Source organism: Sabethes cyaneus, chromosome 1 (genome assembly GCF_943734655.1).
Source record: "Sabethes cyaneus chromosome 1, idSabCyanKW18_F2, whole genome shotgun sequence".
NCBI classification, from domain to species: Eukaryota; Metazoa; Arthropoda; class Insecta; order Diptera; family Culicidae; genus Sabethes; species Sabethes cyaneus.
Genome location: NC_071353.1, coordinates 679,573 through 701,377, shown reverse-complemented (window position 1 = coordinate 701,377; position 21,805 = coordinate 679,573). Strand labels below are relative to the sequence as shown.

The following is a 21,805-nucleotide window of genomic DNA, read 5'->3' as shown; positions in this document are numbered from 1 at the left end:
CGAGATGTAGTTTTTGTATCTCTGAGCAAGTTCCGGAAGAATAAGCAACTTAAATAGTTTAGAAGTGGTCTAATAAAAATATCTTACTTTTATCACAAAAAGACTGAATTTGGTCAATGGCATTTACAGGTATTGAGATTGGAAATAATTCTTAATTCTTTTAAAAATATATACAGACTAAGCATTTATTTGTAATCCATTTCAGAGACTTTTATTTTTTATATATTCAAGCAGAAATCAACTAATTTAATGATTTTAATTTTGTCACAAACAGGGTATCAAAAAAAAAAAAAAATTTACAAAGTTATCCTCTCGTATCCCGCCACGCTAAACAGTATTTGGAAATATTTACTACAAGTAATTGATTGAAGGAGTGCACCAATCGTATTTTATAAATAATAAAAGTTGATCTAGTTTTGATACAAGAAACAATTTCGGAGTAACCAAAAGGATATCCCAATTTGGAATGTTGAAATGTTTATTCTATTTGAGAGTTGCTGTTTTGAATCCCAATAAAAATTTGTTAAATAAATTTTACTTTAGAAAATCATAACATATCTTGCTGATTGCTTAGCAGTCAACCAAACAAAACCATCAAAGCAGCTAACAAAAAAAAAGCACTCGCGTTTCATATTTACAACTATTTTCCCATTTCCCAAACTGCTGCTATCAACTATATGATAGAATTACGGAAGGTTCTCGTTTCATTCCGCCCACCCCCCGGCGGAATCGTACACCACGGACAATATGGTCGTGAAGGGGTTAACGATTTGAACTCTCGCGCATACAACAGACGTTTATTGCGTGATATATTCAATATGTGATATAGTAACTCGCTTGAAAAAATAAACAATCGTTTTAATGTCGCCTGTAGTTGCCGATAAAGAGATAAAACTTTAAAGTTCATTTCACCCTTTCCTGATTTAGAAAAAAAACTAAGGGGAAATTGGCAAACAAGTCATAAATTTCGCCGGAACTCCTAGAGATGACAATGAAAATAAAGCTTCGTTTCCCTCGAAATTGCATGCTATTTTGTAGTTCAACTCTAATCTTCCCGGAACGCTGTTAGTAGCTTCGGATAAATCTCTAGAGAAACGACGAAGAGATGAGCTAAAAGAGCAAACATGGCAATAAATTTCCATATTTCATTTGATACATAAATAAAACTAAGACTTCTCGCCAGCCAGCCTTACTTACTCAGGCTACGCATGGTTTGAGAAATACTACAGACAAGATTCACTATTTATGAATCGATTAATTCAGTATCATAAAGAAGCACACACACGTCCATGGACACGCACGGAAAAGGCAAGCCCAGCTGATCGAGAATAGGACAAACTGCAGCTCGAACTGAAGTCGGTGAAGTCTCATTTCCATGAAACCTCCAAATGTGTTTAAAATGACACTAGCAGTCATGGCGAACGTGTCTCGTAATGAACACGTCCACAACAGCAGTCTGAGGAGAAGAATATTTGGTCCGAAGCATCACAATAAATAAATGTCACCAGCACGTGGTGTTGAACAGCGTTATGGAACTACTTTCACCATTTCCCCCTACACAAGCCGAACGAAATGTGCCATCAGTATTGAGGAAAACCTTTCATTTTATTAAACATAAACCATCTCCCGTTTCCTCTCACGCACTGCGACTGGCAGAGGAAAAGGAAGAAAAACGTGGCAAGAATACGGAAACAGACATTTCGTGTTTCACCTCCTTTCAGCGGCCTAGGCTTACGGTTGCCAGCAACTTTTCCACACCCCATGAATTTTCCTACACGACTGTGGCTACCTTATTGTCGCTGTTGTCGCCGATCACATCGCTAGGAATCCAGTTCAATTTGTTTTATGTTGCCATCACTCTCATCTTGTGCTCTACTGGTCTAAACACTTTGCGATCATTTTTACCGCAACATTGAAAGATACGAGATACGAGCCCATATGCATCAAATGATGGCAATTTGGATCTATTCGAATTACATATATCAGAAGGCAATGTGAAGAACGTATTTAACTGAGGTGTTTCAATATTGAAGTTTCGTTTAAATATAATTATATGCAGGTTAATTAGACAATTTAAATCAGCTCCCGTCGAGTTTTAACTTGTCATAAATGAGATCAATTTGCATTTTTATTTACTGAATAAAATTACTTTTCCATGCTTACGACATTAATGCTTTCTGCTCTCTGTAGTCAACACTTGACTGGCGAGTCGAACGACGGAGCGGAAACCGGAATTTCAATTTAAACATTAATTAAATGTGCACTCTTGCATTCAATGTCGTTAAATCGTCTTATGATTATGCGTACATAGGATTATCGCTGGATGTCATTGAAAACTCTCTTCTCGATTAAAATGTTAAACCTTCACCGGAGAGGGTCAAACAATATAGGACTGTGTTTGGTTTGACAATTCAATTACTACCACTTTCAGTCGTCAACAATCTCCCACAAACTACATAAATCGCAATCAAGTGACACTCCAGCCCGGTGGAACGCAAACTATTTCGCCAAGAGGAAAGACGACCATAAATTACCACATTAAATGGACGGTAATTATAGTGGCCAGCGCCACACTTTTACACAATCCACGGTGTGCCAAATCGCCGTTAGGTTCGCGTCATCCATCGGAAGTCTTAGAGGTAGCGTAGCGTTAGCACACGAGTCAACAAAAAATTAAATTAATTAAAACTACCATAAAATTCCAGGCGGTTTTATGTCCGGTACACGAAATGACCCATTTCATAGCAAAGCAAAGGTCCACGAGAGTGTCTTTAATGGGCCACTATGAAGAAAAATTAATTTTTGATTAATTATGATAAATACTAGGAATGTGACCCGATATGTTTCAAAAGAACAAAAAAAGCTCACAAAGAGAGCCATTTAGTCTCGCAGATATCTGATTCTGGAGTAAGAATCTAAATATTTATGAGATTTTTCTACACATGCTTAAGATTTCCTTCTATGCTCGGCACAGACAGAGTGTCGACGATTTTTTCCATCAGCCTCTGAAAATTCTACCTTCACTATTTATTTATTTACTCATCACCCACAGGAAATCTTGTGTTTTTTCTCATCCAACATTGATGCTTAAACAATTGCCTCTGGTACCGCCTACAAGCCGACTTGCAATCGAAGCTGAAGGGGGCATAAATTTTATTTCTAACACATACTTTCCTCCCGTTCTAGTGGTACTAAGCAGGAATAAAAAACAGCATAATTGTATAAATAATCACTCCTAGATGTTTTTACGAGTCTCGTTCACCTGAACGGTTGGTACCGCGGAACGGAAGCGGCAAAGGGTTCCCGCACTAGCGAGACGTTCCAGAGACGAACAGATCACGAACGGCTCCGTCATGACTGTTCCGAAGGCAGGTGGATGGTGCAGTAGGATGAACGAAATAGCAATAAAACAAAGCAATTAAACAAATGAAAATTTTCTTTGTTATTCTGCTAGACTATCAAGAGCCCACAGATGCCTGACAGGGGACTGCCAATTAATCACGAGCGCATTTTACTTCGAGCGCCTAACCGGTATCCACAGTATGCCAAACAAAATGCAACATTTTATTTCAGACCCAACTTGAGCATCGTGGAGAAAAATGCGAATTAGAGCGATTAGATTAATTTTCTCTGCAAATGGCAGCTCATGCTATCGATCGAAAATTTCTTCCTTCTTCCGTTTAAAAAGCACTCCGATGGCGATGGTCGTCTATCTATGCTTTGCTTTGCAGGGCGTGGTTGAACGACGACGCATTCCGGGTCACGTCACGACTTATGGCATCGCTTGGAAGAGAAATCGATTTTGAGAAAACGCGGAAAAACGCCAGCCAGAAGAGGAGAAATTCATTTCCACGCTGTTTATGCGCAATAGCAAAATTTTACGACCAGAGCGGCGGCAGTAATCGCAACCGGTGGGTATCTCATCCAGCTCCGAGTCTCCCCAGTAAACGAATGAGTGCAAATGTATTCGTATATTGATCTACATTGTTGCGGGCGAGTGGCAATGCTCACGGGCAGATTAATCTGAACCTTGAACAGAGCTGTCCGGAAATATTTGCAACACCGCGGTTTGCCTCCCGAGTCAGGGAAATATTCGATTTCAAAAACTGGTTTATCGTGGAGTACAAAAGCTTGTTTAAAATTATGGAAATTTTGGAACAATACTTTCCTTGCAGAAATGTCAAGTTATTCGGTGTGGTGTGACATTTCCAATCTTTTCAGCTAGCACTGTAACCTTTGTTCGTACAGATTTTTCTCGTATTTGTACAGTCAGCAGCCAGTGGTCTAGCAGCATCCTGGAGCATCATCTAACGACGCGCGATTGCTGGCGGGAGTTGCTTGATATGAAGCATGGTATGAGAGAGGCTTTATTGATTGCATTTTATGCGCATGCGATTAAATAAAATTCGTCTTATTCCGGTGGAAACGGCACACGGTTTGTGCTGACAAATGGCGTGAAGGCGTTCGTGAGTAGGATGAACAAAAAAGAAGAAAAAATAGGTTCAAGCTTTTAAACTGCACCTTGAGTGTGGGCTACAGTCAGTCAAATGATATTATCATGTAGAAATTCGAGGCATTGATTTTTTTTTTTGATTTCAAAAGAAAAACAGGAATGAATGAAAGTTAAAATAAGCAAAAATTAGAATAATTATAAATAGGTGTCTTCGGAGAACACGGAGAATACGGAGAATTTTACGACCTTTACAGATATGTGTATTTCGGCTACGAATTGTAGCCTTCTTCAGTGTGTAGGAAGTTTTGGACCACGGAATCTGAAGGATTTTATTCAAATGATAGGGCTTTCCTGCGACTTGGCGAGTCGCTCAAATGTTAGACTATCTGATGATTTATCTGTTTATTTGTTTGTTTGTTTCCTAAATGTTCCATGTAAGTGCCTATCCATCAAATAATGTTCCTTGTTTATCGCGGAAATCATTTTGATTGTTTCAAAAGACACTGCAATGTTTGGAATTGTTGGGAAGGCATCCCACCAACATCACCGAAGTTACCAGTGGGGATCTTCAGCTAACAGCCGTCAACATGACGGATACAACCGTGGCTCTTGGTGTGCGGTCATCATCATTGGTGACGGCTATCATGTTTTATTCTTATTGTGATATTAGCAGCTCGCGTATCACGTTTTATTTATATAATTAGTCATCTTAGACATATACTATCTTTTTCACAACTCGCGAGTTGCCTCTTGCTAAAACACTATCGCAACAGGGATGATCGAGTTTGTTAAATACGGAACCAACCAAATACCAACTGTATAATCAATACAAAATAACCTAAACATGCCCGTAATACACGTGAAATCTGATCTAAAACGGACACGAATGAGAAGAAAAGAAAACAAACTCCATTGATGATGTTTTGTTTGTTAAAGTGCTGATCATCACTGGATTAAAGAAATGACAAACCGCAACAAAAAATCATTCGAAAAATGCAACCGTGTGGAAATGTTTTTGTGTGGAAATGCTTTCTAAATCACATGATTGTATGAGAATTACAGTCCTCTGATCTTAATCTAATCGACGTACAAGTATCTAGTGTAAATTTGGAATATCTGCGAGCCATGCATTCATGAACATTGAAGCAAAAGCACGAGTCAAGTTTATATCAAAGCGTTTACTAGAATTACTATAGAAACTATGTCCTTAAGAATAAGGTATACGACAGTGCGCTGCTTTGAACTATTATATCCTTATCCTATTAACTACTACTAGACATAACAGTGAAGCCTCATTTCAAATTTTGACATATGCCAAGACTCAAACAATAGTTGCTATGCGACAACACTGTTCTTCTGAATCAGATCAGGCGCTGATATCAGATAATATGATAAGATAAATTTATAGTATAGCGAGCCGCTTTAGTCTGTACCAGATGTTGCCAATGTTTTTTTTCCATATTTAAGACGTTTATGGTCATTAAAACGATGTTTTGTTAAAAAAAATTACATCTTCAGACGTCTTATATTCACTAGATTGGTTAAATCCAGCATTCAACAGTAAATTTTGGAACAAATATCTATGACCATTATCAGCTTCATTCATGATGACATCAATAGCCGAGAATTGTAATATTGTTGGATAAGAGGAATATATGTACATATACGGGAAACACAGGTATCCCACCTGGAACAAAAAGTACAAATTGACGTAATCTATACGTCTATCTGAAAGCAGCGTTCGATCGTATTGACCATAAGATCTTACTACAGAAAACTTCGCGACTTGGCGCATCTTGGAATTTCATGGAATGGCTCAGTTCCAATTTATGCGGCAGAGTTCTGCGTGTGCAACTTGACTTACTCTTCCCGATTAATTTGTTGCGTGTGCCTCAAGGCAGCAACATGGGACCTCCTTTGTTTTTTAACGATAACACCTCACTGATTGCAGTTGAATGCAAGCTAATGTATGCTGATGACTTGAAATTGTATATACCAGTTCGTTCTATAGAACAACATTTATAAATGATTGCATACGGCTTCAGAGGCTTTTGGATATGATCGCTGACTGGTGAGGAAAACTGGCTTGTCATCAGCATCTCGAATTGTCAGTAATGACTTTCCAGCGCATCTCTAGGCCAATCTTCTTCAACAGGAAAATGTTCGAGGCTGGTTGTACAATTCTCGTCGGCGTTGTCAGCAGCTTAGAACCGGGATGGTTCGTGCTATTTTAATCTCCATTCAACTCGATCTTGGATTATTCGTCGCCCATTTCCCAGCGTCTCTAAAGTCGCAGTTTTTTACTAAAAAAATGTCGCTTTAGGCCATCTCGCACGTTGAGTCCCGCTGTACCGATGCCGGCAGGGTTGTTGTATAGAACCGTTTTTCTTACGACGTGCCCGGTTCACTGTAGTTTACCGACTTTCGACAAATGTACGTTGCTAATCTCCCCAAGCAGCGCCTATACGCGTGATTCATGCAGCTCCGCTACTCTTCGCTTTCAGCTTGTACTCCGCTAAATATCGTAAAGTACTCAGACGAATCAAAAAGATACGCACAGATTCTCTAGGATTTCTAGCGCTGGAATCGTGTGAAAGAATTGTGTAGAGGATTCGCACTGAATGCCTCGCTTATAGAACCAGGATTTTTATAGGAGAATCCAAGAGTTGAAACCACGGGATACCTACAACTCGGTAAAGGAATTGGCTGCACTATGAAATAAGAATCCTCTATATTCTAAAAGCAGGATTCCTGGAGTGTTTGCAAGCGTAGGCTCGATGCTCTGCTTGAATATGCCGCAGGATCTCCTGATTTGTGTTGTTGTCCGCGGCTGCCAGCGATCCCGCGTGCATGAACTCAGCTACTACTTCTTGTTTGTCACCGTCAAAGATTACTGTCCGCGAAAAAGGCACGTTCGTTTCATTAGAACATCTATCATTCATGTATTTGGTCTTCAACACGTTTATTTCAATCCCAATCCTTCAAGTCTCCGCTTTCAATCTAGCGCAGCTGGCCTCCACCGTGGCTATTTTTCTGTCTTTAATGTCAAAGTCACCAAGGAGGTTGCTACCTTTCCTGACAATCATTGTCGTTTCGATATCTGTTCGTCGGATCACCTTAAGAGCGACATTAAAAATCATGCAGGATAGACTGTCTGTAGCACCCTCGTCACGTATCCAAAAGACTCTGGACTCTAACAGCCTCTTCCACCCGAGATTCAAACATGCAACGTACCTCAATGCCAACTGGGAGGACAAAATTGTAAAATTTATCTTCTATTAGTTCAATTTAATTTTTTGTCAGATGAAGAACACTCCATTTCAACCAAAATAACTTTTAACTGAAAATACCCAAATCTTTCTATCGATATGGGCAAATCTCAATCGTTACAGAGCTATTACACATTTTCAGTTTTCAGTGCTGTTTGTCTTAAGCTCTAGTACAAAAACTATGCGTGCTAGTTCAATTCAGTTACTTTAATTCGAAAGCTGGGAAAATTCATCAAAATTCTCCTAAAAAGGTGTGATAAAACTGATTGCTTTTATCTACCAATTTGAAGCTCGGGTATCGTTCTGCCATCCGATCTGTTGACGTGAAACGCTTATCACTTTTAGTTTCGTTGCAATTTAATTTTAAATGTATCGTGTTGGATGTTAAAAACTGCACGAATGCATACTTCACGCATAGCAAACTAGATAACCGCGTGCGACGAACACAATCTGACACGTATAAAAAATAATATTGAAAATTCAAACTTTCCATACTAAAAGGCTACTATTGCTCATACAATGTTCAAAACAATGCGCAAACTTTAGGCTTTAATCATCTAAGAGGCTTTCGTGACGTAACAGGATCAATTGCTGACAAAATGCCTTTTTCGCCGTTCAAGAGCAATATTTTCCGTTGAGCACGTGAGAAAATGGACGTCAAGACAAATTCCACACAACTCCCCTACATAAACCTGTAGTTTATATTGATCCAACTATCGAGTGTTAGCTTACAAAAATATTTAAAATAGACAAACATACGACAAACGGCCGGCCGCCAGCATCCCCCACCCGGCTCGAGAGATTTTTCCCGTCCCGTCGAAACAAATGAAAGAAGTGTCAAATGGGCGAATAAAAGTCGTAAATATATGTTTCGACATCGGCGGCCAGTGAAACGGACCGCTGAAGGTGAACATGAGACGATGCACGCTGGACGAGGTGCGCATAGAAAAGACCACTCCGACAATAAATATTGATCCATTGACCGTAAGCAGTAGAACGAGTTTTTATTATTCTTCACGGCCCAGTGAGAATTTATCTGTACCCAACCAACAGCGCTGGGTCGGAAAACAAAGCAGAACTGGACGAGAAGAAAGTTTGTACCATTTCCTTGCGATTGGGACAAGATAAGTATACGAGGGAAAAAAATGAAAAAATAGCTATCGAAATGCGGTCAGATGTGATAGATAATTTATTGATTTTTTTCTCCGCATCTACAGTTTTCTTTCTTTAGGACACACCATCTGTGACACGATCTCCATTTTACTTTCTCAGACTCAACTCCATCGATACACCCATACGCTCGGAGAAAGGTACCATTTGGGAGACAGGTTTTCTTTTCAGCTATATAGGTATTATTATTCAACATGAGAGATAGTAATTTATCGAGCCTGCAGCACAGAATTAGAAAAATAAACTCTTTCCAACGCATCATGGGATATATACTTGCTTTTTTCACTCAAACGCGGAGGTGAGGTCAGGTAGAATAAAAATAAAAACTTTCAAAATTGCATTGAACTTATTTTAAATGACAGACGGTAACAACAACAAAGGAACTACCGCACCGCCCTACTCGGTATAGCGGTGAAGAGACGAATCATTGCCTTTGACACTTCATTTTTTTTTCTTATTTCACTCGGGCCATCTGACGCGCCCCAACTGCAGCATAGCAGTTCACGTACTATTCGGACGGTTGCTTTTTAATCAAAAAATCCTCTTCGACTTATCGTCGAAAGGCCCCGGACGATGCGATGGAAGAGTGTGCTACTGATGGGTTTCCCTTTACGACCGTCAGCGAAAATTTTCCCCGATAACTGCATACGGAAAGCAATTTCCCTTCGTCTCTCGATAGAGTCAACGGTTCTCAACGCTCGGTTGGTGTTCAATATTGGCAAACGCTTATTTAGAATTCAGGAAGGATATTTCCCTTGAGGGATTCGTCAAATCGTACCGGAAAGCAGCCGAAATGATTATGTTCGATCCGTAAATGCAAAGAGCTTATTTTGAAAATCGACTTTGACCACGCCATGCTGACCTTTTTGGACTGCGGTGTGTCTATAGAAGCTAAATAATTTTTTAATGTCCCATTTTCCACATGAAAGTCGTGAACTCATTTAAAAGTTTCTACTAGTCTCTCTGCGGTGATGGTGGGTTGTTAGTGCAATTGATTTATCGTATTTTCTATCGTGTCAAGAAGGGCTTCAGCGTCGCTTCAATAGACATAAATCGTAACTTTACGACCATTTGAGCCGACAAATCCACTAGTGTTCATGGTTAAATAGAGGGTCTCTCAGCATAAGCGGCAATAAAAATTGCACAGCGAAAACTATACAATGAGCTATACTGTTGTTGCGCTGCTGGCCAGTTTCATGGATAGAGGACCCCAAAAAAGTATGCGCCTTCACGCGTCGCGTATTTCCAGAGCGGAGAAGAAATGTTCTTTCTCCGGTCGTAAAAGTGAACATAACTTTATGGCTTTTAAATAATATTTGAGGCAGCGACTGTTTACGACTTTTCCGCAAAAAAAGGAGTGAATGAGAAAACCCGAGAACAATAAATTTTCCAGACCGGGATCGTGACAGACTCGAGAATTACAGTTTAAGTCGGACTTGAGCTCTGTGGGGCAGATGATTTACGAGGCGAGTATCGGGCTGTTAGTGTGCGGAAAATACATACGAATTCCACTAGTAAATCGTCTCAATTCCTCCTGATTAATCGTAGATCAACCTTCGACGGCACACAAAAATCGGCTCGTGCTCATAAAATTTGGAATAATGATTTGTTTGGCAATAAAATTTATCGTCGGTTTGACATTTAAATGGTGGAATAATATGGCCAATAAATACTCGTTACTCCATTCGCCAGAATGAGCCACCACAATTGATCGATTCAGTTTCGGCGTGACTTCAGGACTAGACGAAGCGAACTCGATTGTGGTGATGTTCAAATGGAGTTAACGATTTCTTTTATTGCTCATTCATTTGACTACTGTTGATACTAACTGCTGCTGGAGCTTATATGTTACTGTGTAGGGTGTATGTTTTAGATGGAGTTAGCGCAAACGATTCGCAATTGATCATTAGCCACGCCTCGCTTCAGCGCAATCAATGTGGCAGGTCAGCCGTATGCCGTACGTCACAAAGAGACGCTCTTTTCAAGAGCAACTAATAAAATTAGACGTCTGGCCGAAAGGCCGTGGCAGAAATTGAGCCATTTTGGCTCGCATCCTCTATCCCGGCAAAAATCTCAGCACCCGCGCAGGTTTCGCTTTAATTAGGCAATAAAATGTGTAACTGTAAGCGAAAGCAAAAAGTACCACAAACGCAGGAGAATGCTGACCATGAATCTTTGGGTTGTGCCAACCAAGGCGACGACTTCCAAGATAATCACGCAACCCGGTCTCCCGAGTATGCGGCCATAAACTAGAAGAAATAATTGAATTGATTAGCACCGGCAAATGGGCTGAACTGCGCAACGAGGCACGGATGCTGGACCACGAAACAATTTCTTCAATCGAATTAATGAACTTCTTGGATCGTCAAGCGTATGTGTATTTACACTGAACGCTGAAACATCTTTGCCCGGTGGCGGTCGTTGCATGTTCAACGAATAAATCAAGTCTTTTAATTAGACGGTCAGTCAATTAGTTGGCATTTTTTCTGCGATTCGTTCAACTACAGATATTATTAAAAACTGCAGCAAAAAAATTTCGGTGATGACAAACAAGGCAAGCACGACAACCGGACGAATAATTTTGAAAACATACTCAGATTGTCTCCTCCTACAGACGCCGTTTGAATTCGAACAAAAAACGTAACGTAAAACAAGCATAATGTACCGCGAGTACACGGCCCCGTCATAGACTGTCATACTGATAAAGAAATTAATTCCCATGGAAATTGACAGACCCGGTGAATATGGCAGCGTCGAGTATTTTAACCCTGACTGAAGGGGCCTTAATTTATTCTACACGCGGCTCCTTCGTGTAGCAGAAGAAATCCAAAAGCGCTGCGATGCGTTGAAATAAAGTTTAATGAAATTGATTTTTTTTCCTCTCAAGCCGTTTCTGGTTCTTTTTCCCGTATCTAGTTCTCTAGAAGACGTGACTCAAAAGTAAATACCAACCGTCATTGGGTTGACTGTCGAGAAGCAGTAATGCAATGGAAGGACAAAACCACGCGGAATCACATAACTCATGTCACAAGCCCTGGAAGCCGGCGCGGCGAGTAGAAAAGGAGATATTCTCTCCTGCATTCGAATGCAGCCGACCACTGCTGCTAACCTGAACCCTGGCCTGGCCTGGTTGGTAAGATTGCATCTTTCAAGCTGTTTCCAAGTGTGCGCGAGGTCGTAAAATAGAAGATGCGACACAATCGCTCTCCACAAAGGTGTCTCGAGGCTCAAGATCCGCAAGCTGTGGTTTCCAAGAAGCAAGGGAAAAAATCCTGTTCCTCCATTTCATTTGGAATTCAAATCTTCCGCCAAACACAGACACTAGCGATTCTCGTTGGATGCTGCGTCAGATTCTTCCCCATCACAATCAGCATAAATTTTCTTTTCCGGCGACCATGCTTGAAACCAGAACAAGCTGCATGCGAACTGCGGAGGCACCATATGTTGGTATTTTCTGAATAAAGAGAGCATTTTTCCATTCATTCCATTATCGAATTAAGAGCATAGCCTTTTCCCCTTCTTCTTGGACGCCACGGCCTCTTATGAAGGGGCGCATAACAGCATAAATCAGTGCATGTGTCAAAGCAAGAAAAAAAAGTTACAATGTTGGTGTGCGAAACGAGTTTTCCTCCTTTGTAAGAGCCGGCTGCTGCTTTGTCAGGAGAACTGTTTTCAAGCCGGTGGCCATGAACGAGAAAAACTGCCCATGGTGGCTCGCAAGACAGGAGAAAAAAGTATGGCGGTAAATTGGCTTTTGTTTAATCGTATATCCTCTGGATGGAAATTTATTGCACGGTACGGTTTTTTATTGCGTTCATGGGGTTTGCTTTGTGGCCGATTTATCTTGAAACCGGACCGGACCAACGGTTGCAGTATGACGCGTCTCTCTCTCTCTCTCTTTGGTTTTCGGCTGAAATATCAACTGACTACTTACCTGCAAAATCGCCGCACACCACTCGATCGAAGGGATTACTCATCCAATCTGAAGAAAACAATGATACTTGGTTAGATACTTGGTGTATGATTTGTTTCAATCACTATGGTAAATTATTAGTTGAATCTAATCTATTGAACGGTTACAAAATTAAATATTAATGCATTGCTGTTACTTTTGCTGTTGCACCACATGTAATAGCCGGTGATTTATGTTCGCATTTCGATATCCACTCGCCTACCGAATGCAGCGAACTAATCCATCGAACAGATGGATATCCCTCTTTCCACTACCAGGTTGAACCGAAAGCCACCCATTTCTGTTCCATGGCACTTAAGTGGATTAAAGCTATTCGGCGGCGGTTCATTTTCTGCCCTCTCGGTTGTCTTTCCCAAGCCATTATCGTCATTGGCAATCGCCTTAATCATTGCAATAACGATCAACGAAAGAAATAAGTTCGATTTCAATTTAAATTTTTCTCTTCTTTCTCAAACAAGCCACTCACACTGTTAATTCCGCCGAACCACCAGAATGAGAAAGGAAAAACAAGAACTACCAATAAAATTCAAGTTATTTCAATCAGCCAAATGAAATCGCGACTGATTTCTTTGGCATTACTTTTTCGAATGCCTTTTTTCGGCTGGACTTGATGACGAATAAAATACGGTACACTATGTGGACGCTGCAAAGCCGAGATAAATTCTTGCTGTTGTAGCATAAAGCAACAACAGCAAGTACCAATTTCACCTACGAAATTCCCGCTGAGAGGAACCCTTTCTACACCTTTTCTAGCATTCTTTGCGCCCGTCACATACTGTAGTGCCTTGAGATGCGTTATGCAATTGCAGAATGACATCACTGGATAGAGCATAAAAAGTCAACACAGCTGGTGGTTACCCAATCGAAGGGTTGCATTTTTTTGGCAGAGCCTCACTTTGGCTTCAGCACCATACGGGCCCGTAGATATCCTGGTGGGCGCTTTCTAATTTTGACCTCGGCGGAGAGAAAACTAGAAAGCATCAAAAAGGGTTCAGCTCATTGGAATCTCGTTCGATGCGGATCAACTAAATGTTTGGCTCTGCTCAAGTTTTCAAGGTTGGTCCGAAGAATCCAGTGGAAACGATCGATCGGCTAACGTGCAAAGAATGAAGAGCACCGTTTAACTTTTTTTTGCCGCCATCAAATAGTCGTAAAATAATTTGAATATTTTAGCGAATTTGCAAATTAGATCTACCACGTTTTAGCGAATGGATAGGAAAAATCATGAAATGGTCGTGAAATGACACTAGAATAGCGGTTCTGATCGCATTATTTATCTTTATTGGACCTAACGTTGTCCGAAGTAACAGTAGCAATCAGATTCTTCGTTTTTCTAAAAACTAATCTCAAACTTTAGCAACAATTTGCGTACCGATTGGATTACATGTCGAAGCGGAAAAGAGTACAATCGAACATAATAGTATTTACTAACAAAATTTCAGCTCATATCGTTAAGGAATATGAAACATAAAACATAAAACAAATATTATTCAACAGCTCAGTAAATGAAAAACATACTGCCGTCCAATCCCGGATATGCAATTATTATTGTACTGGCATTGTGGCAATTGTGGAACTAAATTCAACATGGATTGGATACTTTTAATAGAACCATTCCATGTTATGCAAATGCGGTTGTAAAGAAATTGCACTACCCGAACGACCCGAAAGTTATGATATGTAACACGATCCAGTCATAGCCGTGAAAAAAACATTCACTGGTTGGGCATGAGCAGTCCGAACATTTATGCAAATTGCACTAATGTGATCATTACAGATGATAATCGTTGCATAAGTCAGGCACGAATGAATTTCAAAACAGAAAACATTAGCACTTTATGATAAACAACCAACCAATATGCTTCGGTTTGTGTTTAGCGTGACAGATCGAATTGTTGACATGAATTGTATTACATATTTTCAACGTTCTTTCATCTCGCACTGCGGAAACCCAGGCGCGTACTCAAGTGTGCAGGCAGTTCCTACAGCTTTCAAATATTTTTATGATTGTCGTAATTGTACTACAATGCACTTGCATTCTTGCAAACTGAGCAGCTCGTTGAATGATGCGCTTTATCGTTTTAATGGTCGGGTTGCAAACCTGACAGCAGGTATATTACCGACCAGCAGCTATTTTCCTCGTTGCGGTAGTTGGTCGCGCTCCGCCATTAGCCGCCATCAAAATAATTGTTATTGCATTCAGTCGACCGTCAGCTAGACACATTGTAAACGCAATAATAACAAATTTAAGGCGATAAGTTTAACGCGCTGTTTACCGAATTTTTTTTGCTTTTTGACTGCAGCCGCTCGCAGTTGGGGGATTTGAAAATTTGGATCGATCACATCTCGCAAACACGCGCGGCTATCAACAATCGCCGATCCGCCATTAAAATTTTCATATAGACCATTCTGCTTTGTTTCGTGCAGCGTCGGTCGGCTCAGTTCGTTTGCTACGCTGGCAAAAGGATATTCACATTTGTTCTCCCGCAGACGGGCGCGCACGGCAAAATCTGCACCATTTTAAATGCTTGCAAATGGCCACTTAAAGCCGTCGTTCAAATGCTTGAATGGCCCCATTCTATCCGACTGAAATGTGTTATTAAAATGTGTCACTACGGGACTCGCGCTCTCGCGGTTATGAGTACCGGCCGGCCATTGTTGGATGCTAGGCTAGCTGGACGACGGATTCCAAGCTGGTGGTGTGCTTTTTAAGAGCATCATCAGCGAAAAATGAGTGAGACATAATCGATTGGGCAGGCAGGTGAAGATCCAAATGGAAAACAATCAAATCTCTATAGCCACCAAGTTTCCAGCTTAGAAAATAAATGAAATGTCACACACCAAAAATGATCTACTGTAAACTGTTAGTGTATTTGTTGCGTACACATTTGAATGGCCAAGTCCCATTAACTTTTATTATTCAATAAAATGGCCTATTTTTATATTCTCATTTGAAGCGATTCTACGACTAATTAAAATGATAAATATTGTAATTTAGCTGGCGAGCATTTTTTGCCGCTCTCCTTTGCAGCGCCAGCGCACTGGTTCGGCGCTCCGTGAAAAATGTGGTAACATATGAGAATATATTTTTTGCGCCCCCGTGAAAGCAGATAATTTTGAGTCAACATAAAATTTTACTGTCTACTGAGCGGGGGTAACTAACGCTGTAGGCAGTATAACAGTATCCTTTACCGTTGCATATGAAGAAAGCTTGTATGGAAAAATGTTAATCAATAAACTTGTCAAAGTGTTTGTTATAAGACACAGTTTCTTAACCAAAAAAAAAATGCGTTTCGTTTCTGTTCCAACACTTGAGTGTCGCAAATGGTGTGTGGTCTAATTTATGGACAAACCACAATCTAGACAGCTATTTTACAGGAAATCATCTATTCGAAACAACTAGCCTATAGAAATTTCAGTGTGAATGCACACACAACCGCTCGTTATGACACCATGCTACCTTCCATCGACATAAAAAAGAACATAAATGCGGTTAAGAATTTGATACAGTCAAGGCTATTTGCGAGGCCACTCATTTGAATACGAATGTACCCTTTTGTACTACGCACAGATACGCAGATGGAACTGCGTCCGGAAAAAGTCAACCCCTTAGTCAATGGCAGGCCGGGAAGGTTCTTATCTGCTCGCTAAGTCCTTGCTATCTTCAATGGCGTTTGGTTTATTTCTTCCGAGAGACTTTATAAGGGTGATTTCAGCCATTTTAAGGATGCTTTGACAACTTGGGTCAAAGGGAATCTTTACTTTCTATGCGTACCATCGTTTTAGTTATCAAAACGGACGGTAGATGGAATACAAAAATTAATGAAAACTAAAGTATCGGTTGCTCGTTTATAGATTCAAATACTTGTACTGAACTTTATTTTAGAGCATATTGTTCAATTTAAATAGATTCCGGATTGTAGACTTTTGTTACGCTAATTAAAGTCAAATAACATAAATATGGGAATGATACTGTTTTTTTCTCTCTCCATTGTTGCAGAGTAGTTATATTTAGACAATAAATTTGAATAAATTAGAATTAACTTTCAATCTCTTGGTGCGGGGTTCATTTCTCCACCGAACCCAAACTTTGTTCAAAACTCGGAATCTGCGAAGGGGCCAAAGATGTAACACACTCGGGAAAAATCGTTTGCCGCGGATACGTGAATGGAATAAAACATGATCAAAGGTACCAAGAGCGCATGTAATATTCAACACATCCCTCTAGAAGCAAATATACAATATGATAATGTAGCCACCCCTGCGCTTACGAGCGAATGCCGAGGCTCTCACTTTGCAGTCGTTATCACCCCATCTAGGGTGAAAACGACCTCACCCTTCGACGTGCTCGGCGTTGGCGTTGTACAAAAATTAGAAATGCGCATAATTTATTGCAACAACTCACCCTTCCCGGCGGGGATCACAATTCACCATTTTGTGTTGCCACGGAATTTAAAATTTTAATACTAAAAAATGGATGTTAGAAACCAAAGCACCTTATACCGAATTAGAGTTTTGTTTTATAAAAAAAAGCTGTAGTGAAATACGAAACACTAACCTGTACTGGCAAATTTCTGTAACGCGGACTGGGATGCTGCAGACAAAACAGGTGCGCATATGGCATGTAGGGAGAAGAGACAGAAAATTCGTTTAGAAAATGTGCGCCCTACTAACTACATTTGATTAAGGAAATATATCAAACTTTAAACTACAAAAAAGAAGGGATAGCGAAAAAACACCATGCAAAACACCATACCGATTTAGAGAAAGAGATTGTGATATTAAACTTACAAAGTGCAAGTTCACTAGGAATGTAGATTTCGATTTCAGCTTGCAGTAACTAACATATGTTGAGCAGCTCATACAACTAATCCCTGCTAGCCGACCATTAAATGACCCCCGATCGACCAATGTGACAAAAAATTCATACGCATACTGACAATTAGTGATGTCCATTAATCGTTCGATTAATTCAACTAATCGAATAACACATGGAATATTCGAATAATTTTTAATCGAATACTGCCAGCACGAGTAGTTGAATTAATCGAATAGTTCAATGTGCACGAATAATCCCCGAATAATGCTCGTTAATCGTTCATAATCGTTCGATTAATCGAATTAATCAAAGAAATATTCGAATATTTCTAATCGAACACCACTGGCACGAATAGTTGAATTAATCGATTAGTGCAGACTACGCTCACCGATTAATCGGTAATCGAATAATTGAAAATTTCGGACATCACTACTGACAATGCAATAGAATTAATTGGTTGATTAGGTCATTTGAAAATCGTAAGTATATCTAAATATTTAGGTTTCGTACAATCTCAATTGTTGGTAATAATTATCTTCCGATTTCGAACAATCAAATCTTTCAAATGTGCAAACTGACTTAGTTTGTCGCTACGATGATCACAAAAACGAAAAAAAGTGTAATCTCGATTAGGAAAAATGGCACAAATAAACAAAATTGGAAATTCCTTCAGGGGAACGACTCACAAATTCAATACATGCCAATTTCTTGGCTAGTTTAGTGACTTTTCGTTTGCCACGTGCGTCATCGACTGGGCTACGAAGTAATAAAAATCGATCGGAGCTCAACTTGAAAACACGGAATTTGAGATAATTGTTTGTTTGAGACAAGTTCACAGTTTCATAATCAGCGCCGATTATAACTGCTCATTTCTTCCGGTTTGGTCCTTTTGGTAAATTTGAGTTTGCTAAGTACAGCCAAGATTACTCGAATATTTTACTACTGCTAAACCAATTCAACTCGAGATGTAACTTTGGTTAACTAGAAGGCATTACATCATGTAATGAACAATCAACTACTATCAAACTTCTGTCCAAATTATGTCCAAATTATGTCCAAATTATGTCTTAGGCAAAGGCAAATATTTATTTTAAATCCATCTAAATCCATATGCGGCTGAAATAAATTGTGACTGCAATTTAGTAGTCTATTCCAATATTAATGGGGACTTTTGTCAATTGTAATTTCATTTACTATTTTACTATTTTTATACTATATAATCGTATACAATAACAAAATTAAATTAGTGCATACTACGTATAGTAATTTGGTTAAAAATATATAAATCATAGAGAAAATTTATTGGACATTCCTCGTACAAATAAAATTATATCCAACCTGCTTCTTGTTCAGATATCTAATCCGATATTTAGATATCTAAACTTGGAAATGCTGATAGTTATTAATACCCACTGGAGATAAAATATCCATTCCATGACCATTCCATACTAAATTTTGTGAAATTTGTAGATTTTATGTTGTATTATTAAGCTCCAGGACATAAATTCAGACAGAACCACATCGTAAAACGAACAGCGTCATTAACTTTACCAAAAATTTTACCATTGGTTCTGGATTTTTTCAAAACTTTAAAGGTCAGAAAAGTGTAACACAAAACGCGTCCGCATGTGGGACGCAGGGTGCCGAGTTTTACTGTGAAACCTTGAATAAGATTTTTTTAAGACTTTGACGCACGTATAGACGGAGTGTATACAGTTTTGTCGTCCGTGCTTGGGAAGTTGTGAAACGCGCGTTTCCCGATTTGCACAGAGTTTCTGGGATTCACTGCATAGTGATCGTGTGCGTCATATGTAAGAAATTCTGCAAAAGATTCGAACAGAATGGCTTACTTTTGGGATCAGGATTCTTATAAGAGAATCCAATAGTTGGAATTCTTGTGCAAGATTCCTGATATGTTAATAGAGATTGTCTACAGCTACCCTGATCGGTAATTACCAAACGGTTTTCTGTGTGAGTAAAACACATAATTTTTTTTAGTAAATGTACTGAAAATGTTGGAAATAGGATAAACTTTTTTTGATGAACCTTTTTATTGAACAGCTTTTTTTTTTGGAGGTTTTCCGTTAAATTGGTACTGAAATATGGACATTCCATCAAGAAATCTTTGAGTAATTAGCAGTCAAAACTCACCCGAGCAAAGTTTTAGAGCAAATTGAAAACAAAATTTGATACCTTGATGTAACTGGTTTTGATTACTCGGTGTGATTTCCTTTTGGTCGACTTAGTGGTTAAAATATCAAAATTGATTACAAAAATTGCATGCCGTGAAATTAAATTCAATACTACTCTTGCTATCAAAAATATCCAACGAAATACTAATCTTGCTATTACACAATATGAATAAGAAAGCTGAAACAGTTGTCATTTTGCTATCATAACATCATATTGCTATCATCATATACACTCATTTTTGCTCTAGTTGTTGATTAGCGTTGATATATCAGCTAATGATTGATTAAATTATTAGTGCTACTTCTGAGTAACAATTTTATCAATCACTTCGAATAATATTTACGCATTAATCAGCAGAAAAAGCTGAAATGACCCATAATTTTGTGTGACCCATGATTGTGGACTGACTGTAATTTGAACTGACAATTTAACTAGAAAAAATTTAAGTGAAAATAGATTATTTTAAATATTGTAGGTTGATCTACATCATAAACAGAATAGAAAACACATTTCTTTCAATGAAAATGAAAACAGGATGAAAGCAAAGTCTGATACATCATAAGTGCCATTTGAATATGTAATTATTTTGATATATTTTTGTTCTCAAGCCTTGCTCGGGTAACCACTAACATTTAAAGATTTTTTTAGAATGACATCTTACCTTCCAGTAAGACGTAGTGCAACGTAAAAGAATGGCGTATACCCAGTAAACAATTTGGTTTGTATATTTCGGTTGCAACTGAGCGATACGAAATCATATCCGCACGAAAAAGTTTTATTTCACACCACATAAGAACATATAAGTACCAAAGTGGAGGCAATATACGTGCAAAAATTTTGATAATTCTATCTTGCATTCTATACAACAATTTTTGGAACACGCAACTTAATGTTCAATATACGATTAAGATATAACTAAATGTTACAGTCATCTATACTGCTTTACAATTCACAGCAATAAGTTGTATATGACGACACGCACGACCGCAAAACAACTTATTGTACACTTCGTCTTGACATACTCTAATCATTATGCAATTCCAATGTAAAATTGACATGCATACGACTTAATGTGCACTTTCTATTACGATCTTGTGTTATCTGGGTATAGCATTGAATTAAAATTATGAGTCAGGAGAAATTTACTTCGATTAAGGATCAATTGCTCAAAATTTCAACAAAATTGTAGTTGATAATATCATAACTCTACGCACCATGCCTAAGGCTTTCAGACCAATAAGTTCTTGCTGGTGAAGAAAATCATGGCCAACTGCATCCGCAATGAGTGTTTAAAGAACTCTTTGTTGCATAGAGACCATCTTAATAATGGGCGATGTCACATCGAGAAGTCGAAATATCGTTGTTTCAGCAACAATTTTTCGATGTTTCGTTTGTGAAGTCTGTCGATAAAGAAGGGACAATTCTTAGAAAAGACTCAATTTCAACGATGCGCTGACGTTTTCGAAACTATTGACGACATCTATTCAGAACGATCGATTATTTATGTTTCAATGCCCAATACTAAAATCAGCATGCATACGAACATGGTGAATCTACGGAAACCGCACTGCACTGGTTAGTGACGTTAATTTAGAAGTCGTTAATTAAGAGACGGCACTTTGTGCTTTTCTTGATATCGAAGGCGCTTTCAATAACACGTCCTTGTTCTTTTGCTTTCGAGCAGAGATATCACAGCACCATTGGTAGATACGTCGGTTAAGATTTCGGTGATCGAAGGATGTCAACAAGGAGAAGGTCACTGGTGGCCGACGCACTCTATAACTAAGCTATCACAGCTTTGTTATGAGACTATTGCTTGCGCTGACGACATTGTACTTATCGTCAAAGCAAAGTTTAACGTCAAGTCGTTTGCAAGGAGCTCTAAACACATGGTATAACATCTAAAGAACATGGTGTATGATGCTTAC

At 39.1% G+C, this 21,805-nt stretch overlaps 1 protein-coding gene across 1 annotated transcript in view; it reads right to left on the bottom strand.

Annotated features, from left to right (window-relative positions):
* Window positions 1–21,805, bottom strand: part of LOC128732886 (homeobox protein abdominal-A homolog) — a 36,143-nt gene that overhangs the window by 8,666 nt on the left and 5,672 nt on the right. Inside the window, exons 3-4 of the mRNA XM_053826314.1 lie at window positions 17,424–17,459; window positions 12,827–12,874 (exon numbers count right to left, since the gene is read on the bottom strand). Of these exons, the coding sequence (XP_053682289.1) occupies window positions 12,827–12,874; window positions 17,424–17,459 (84 nt within the window). The remainder of the gene's footprint in view (window positions 1–12,826; window positions 12,875–17,423; window positions 17,460–21,805) is intronic.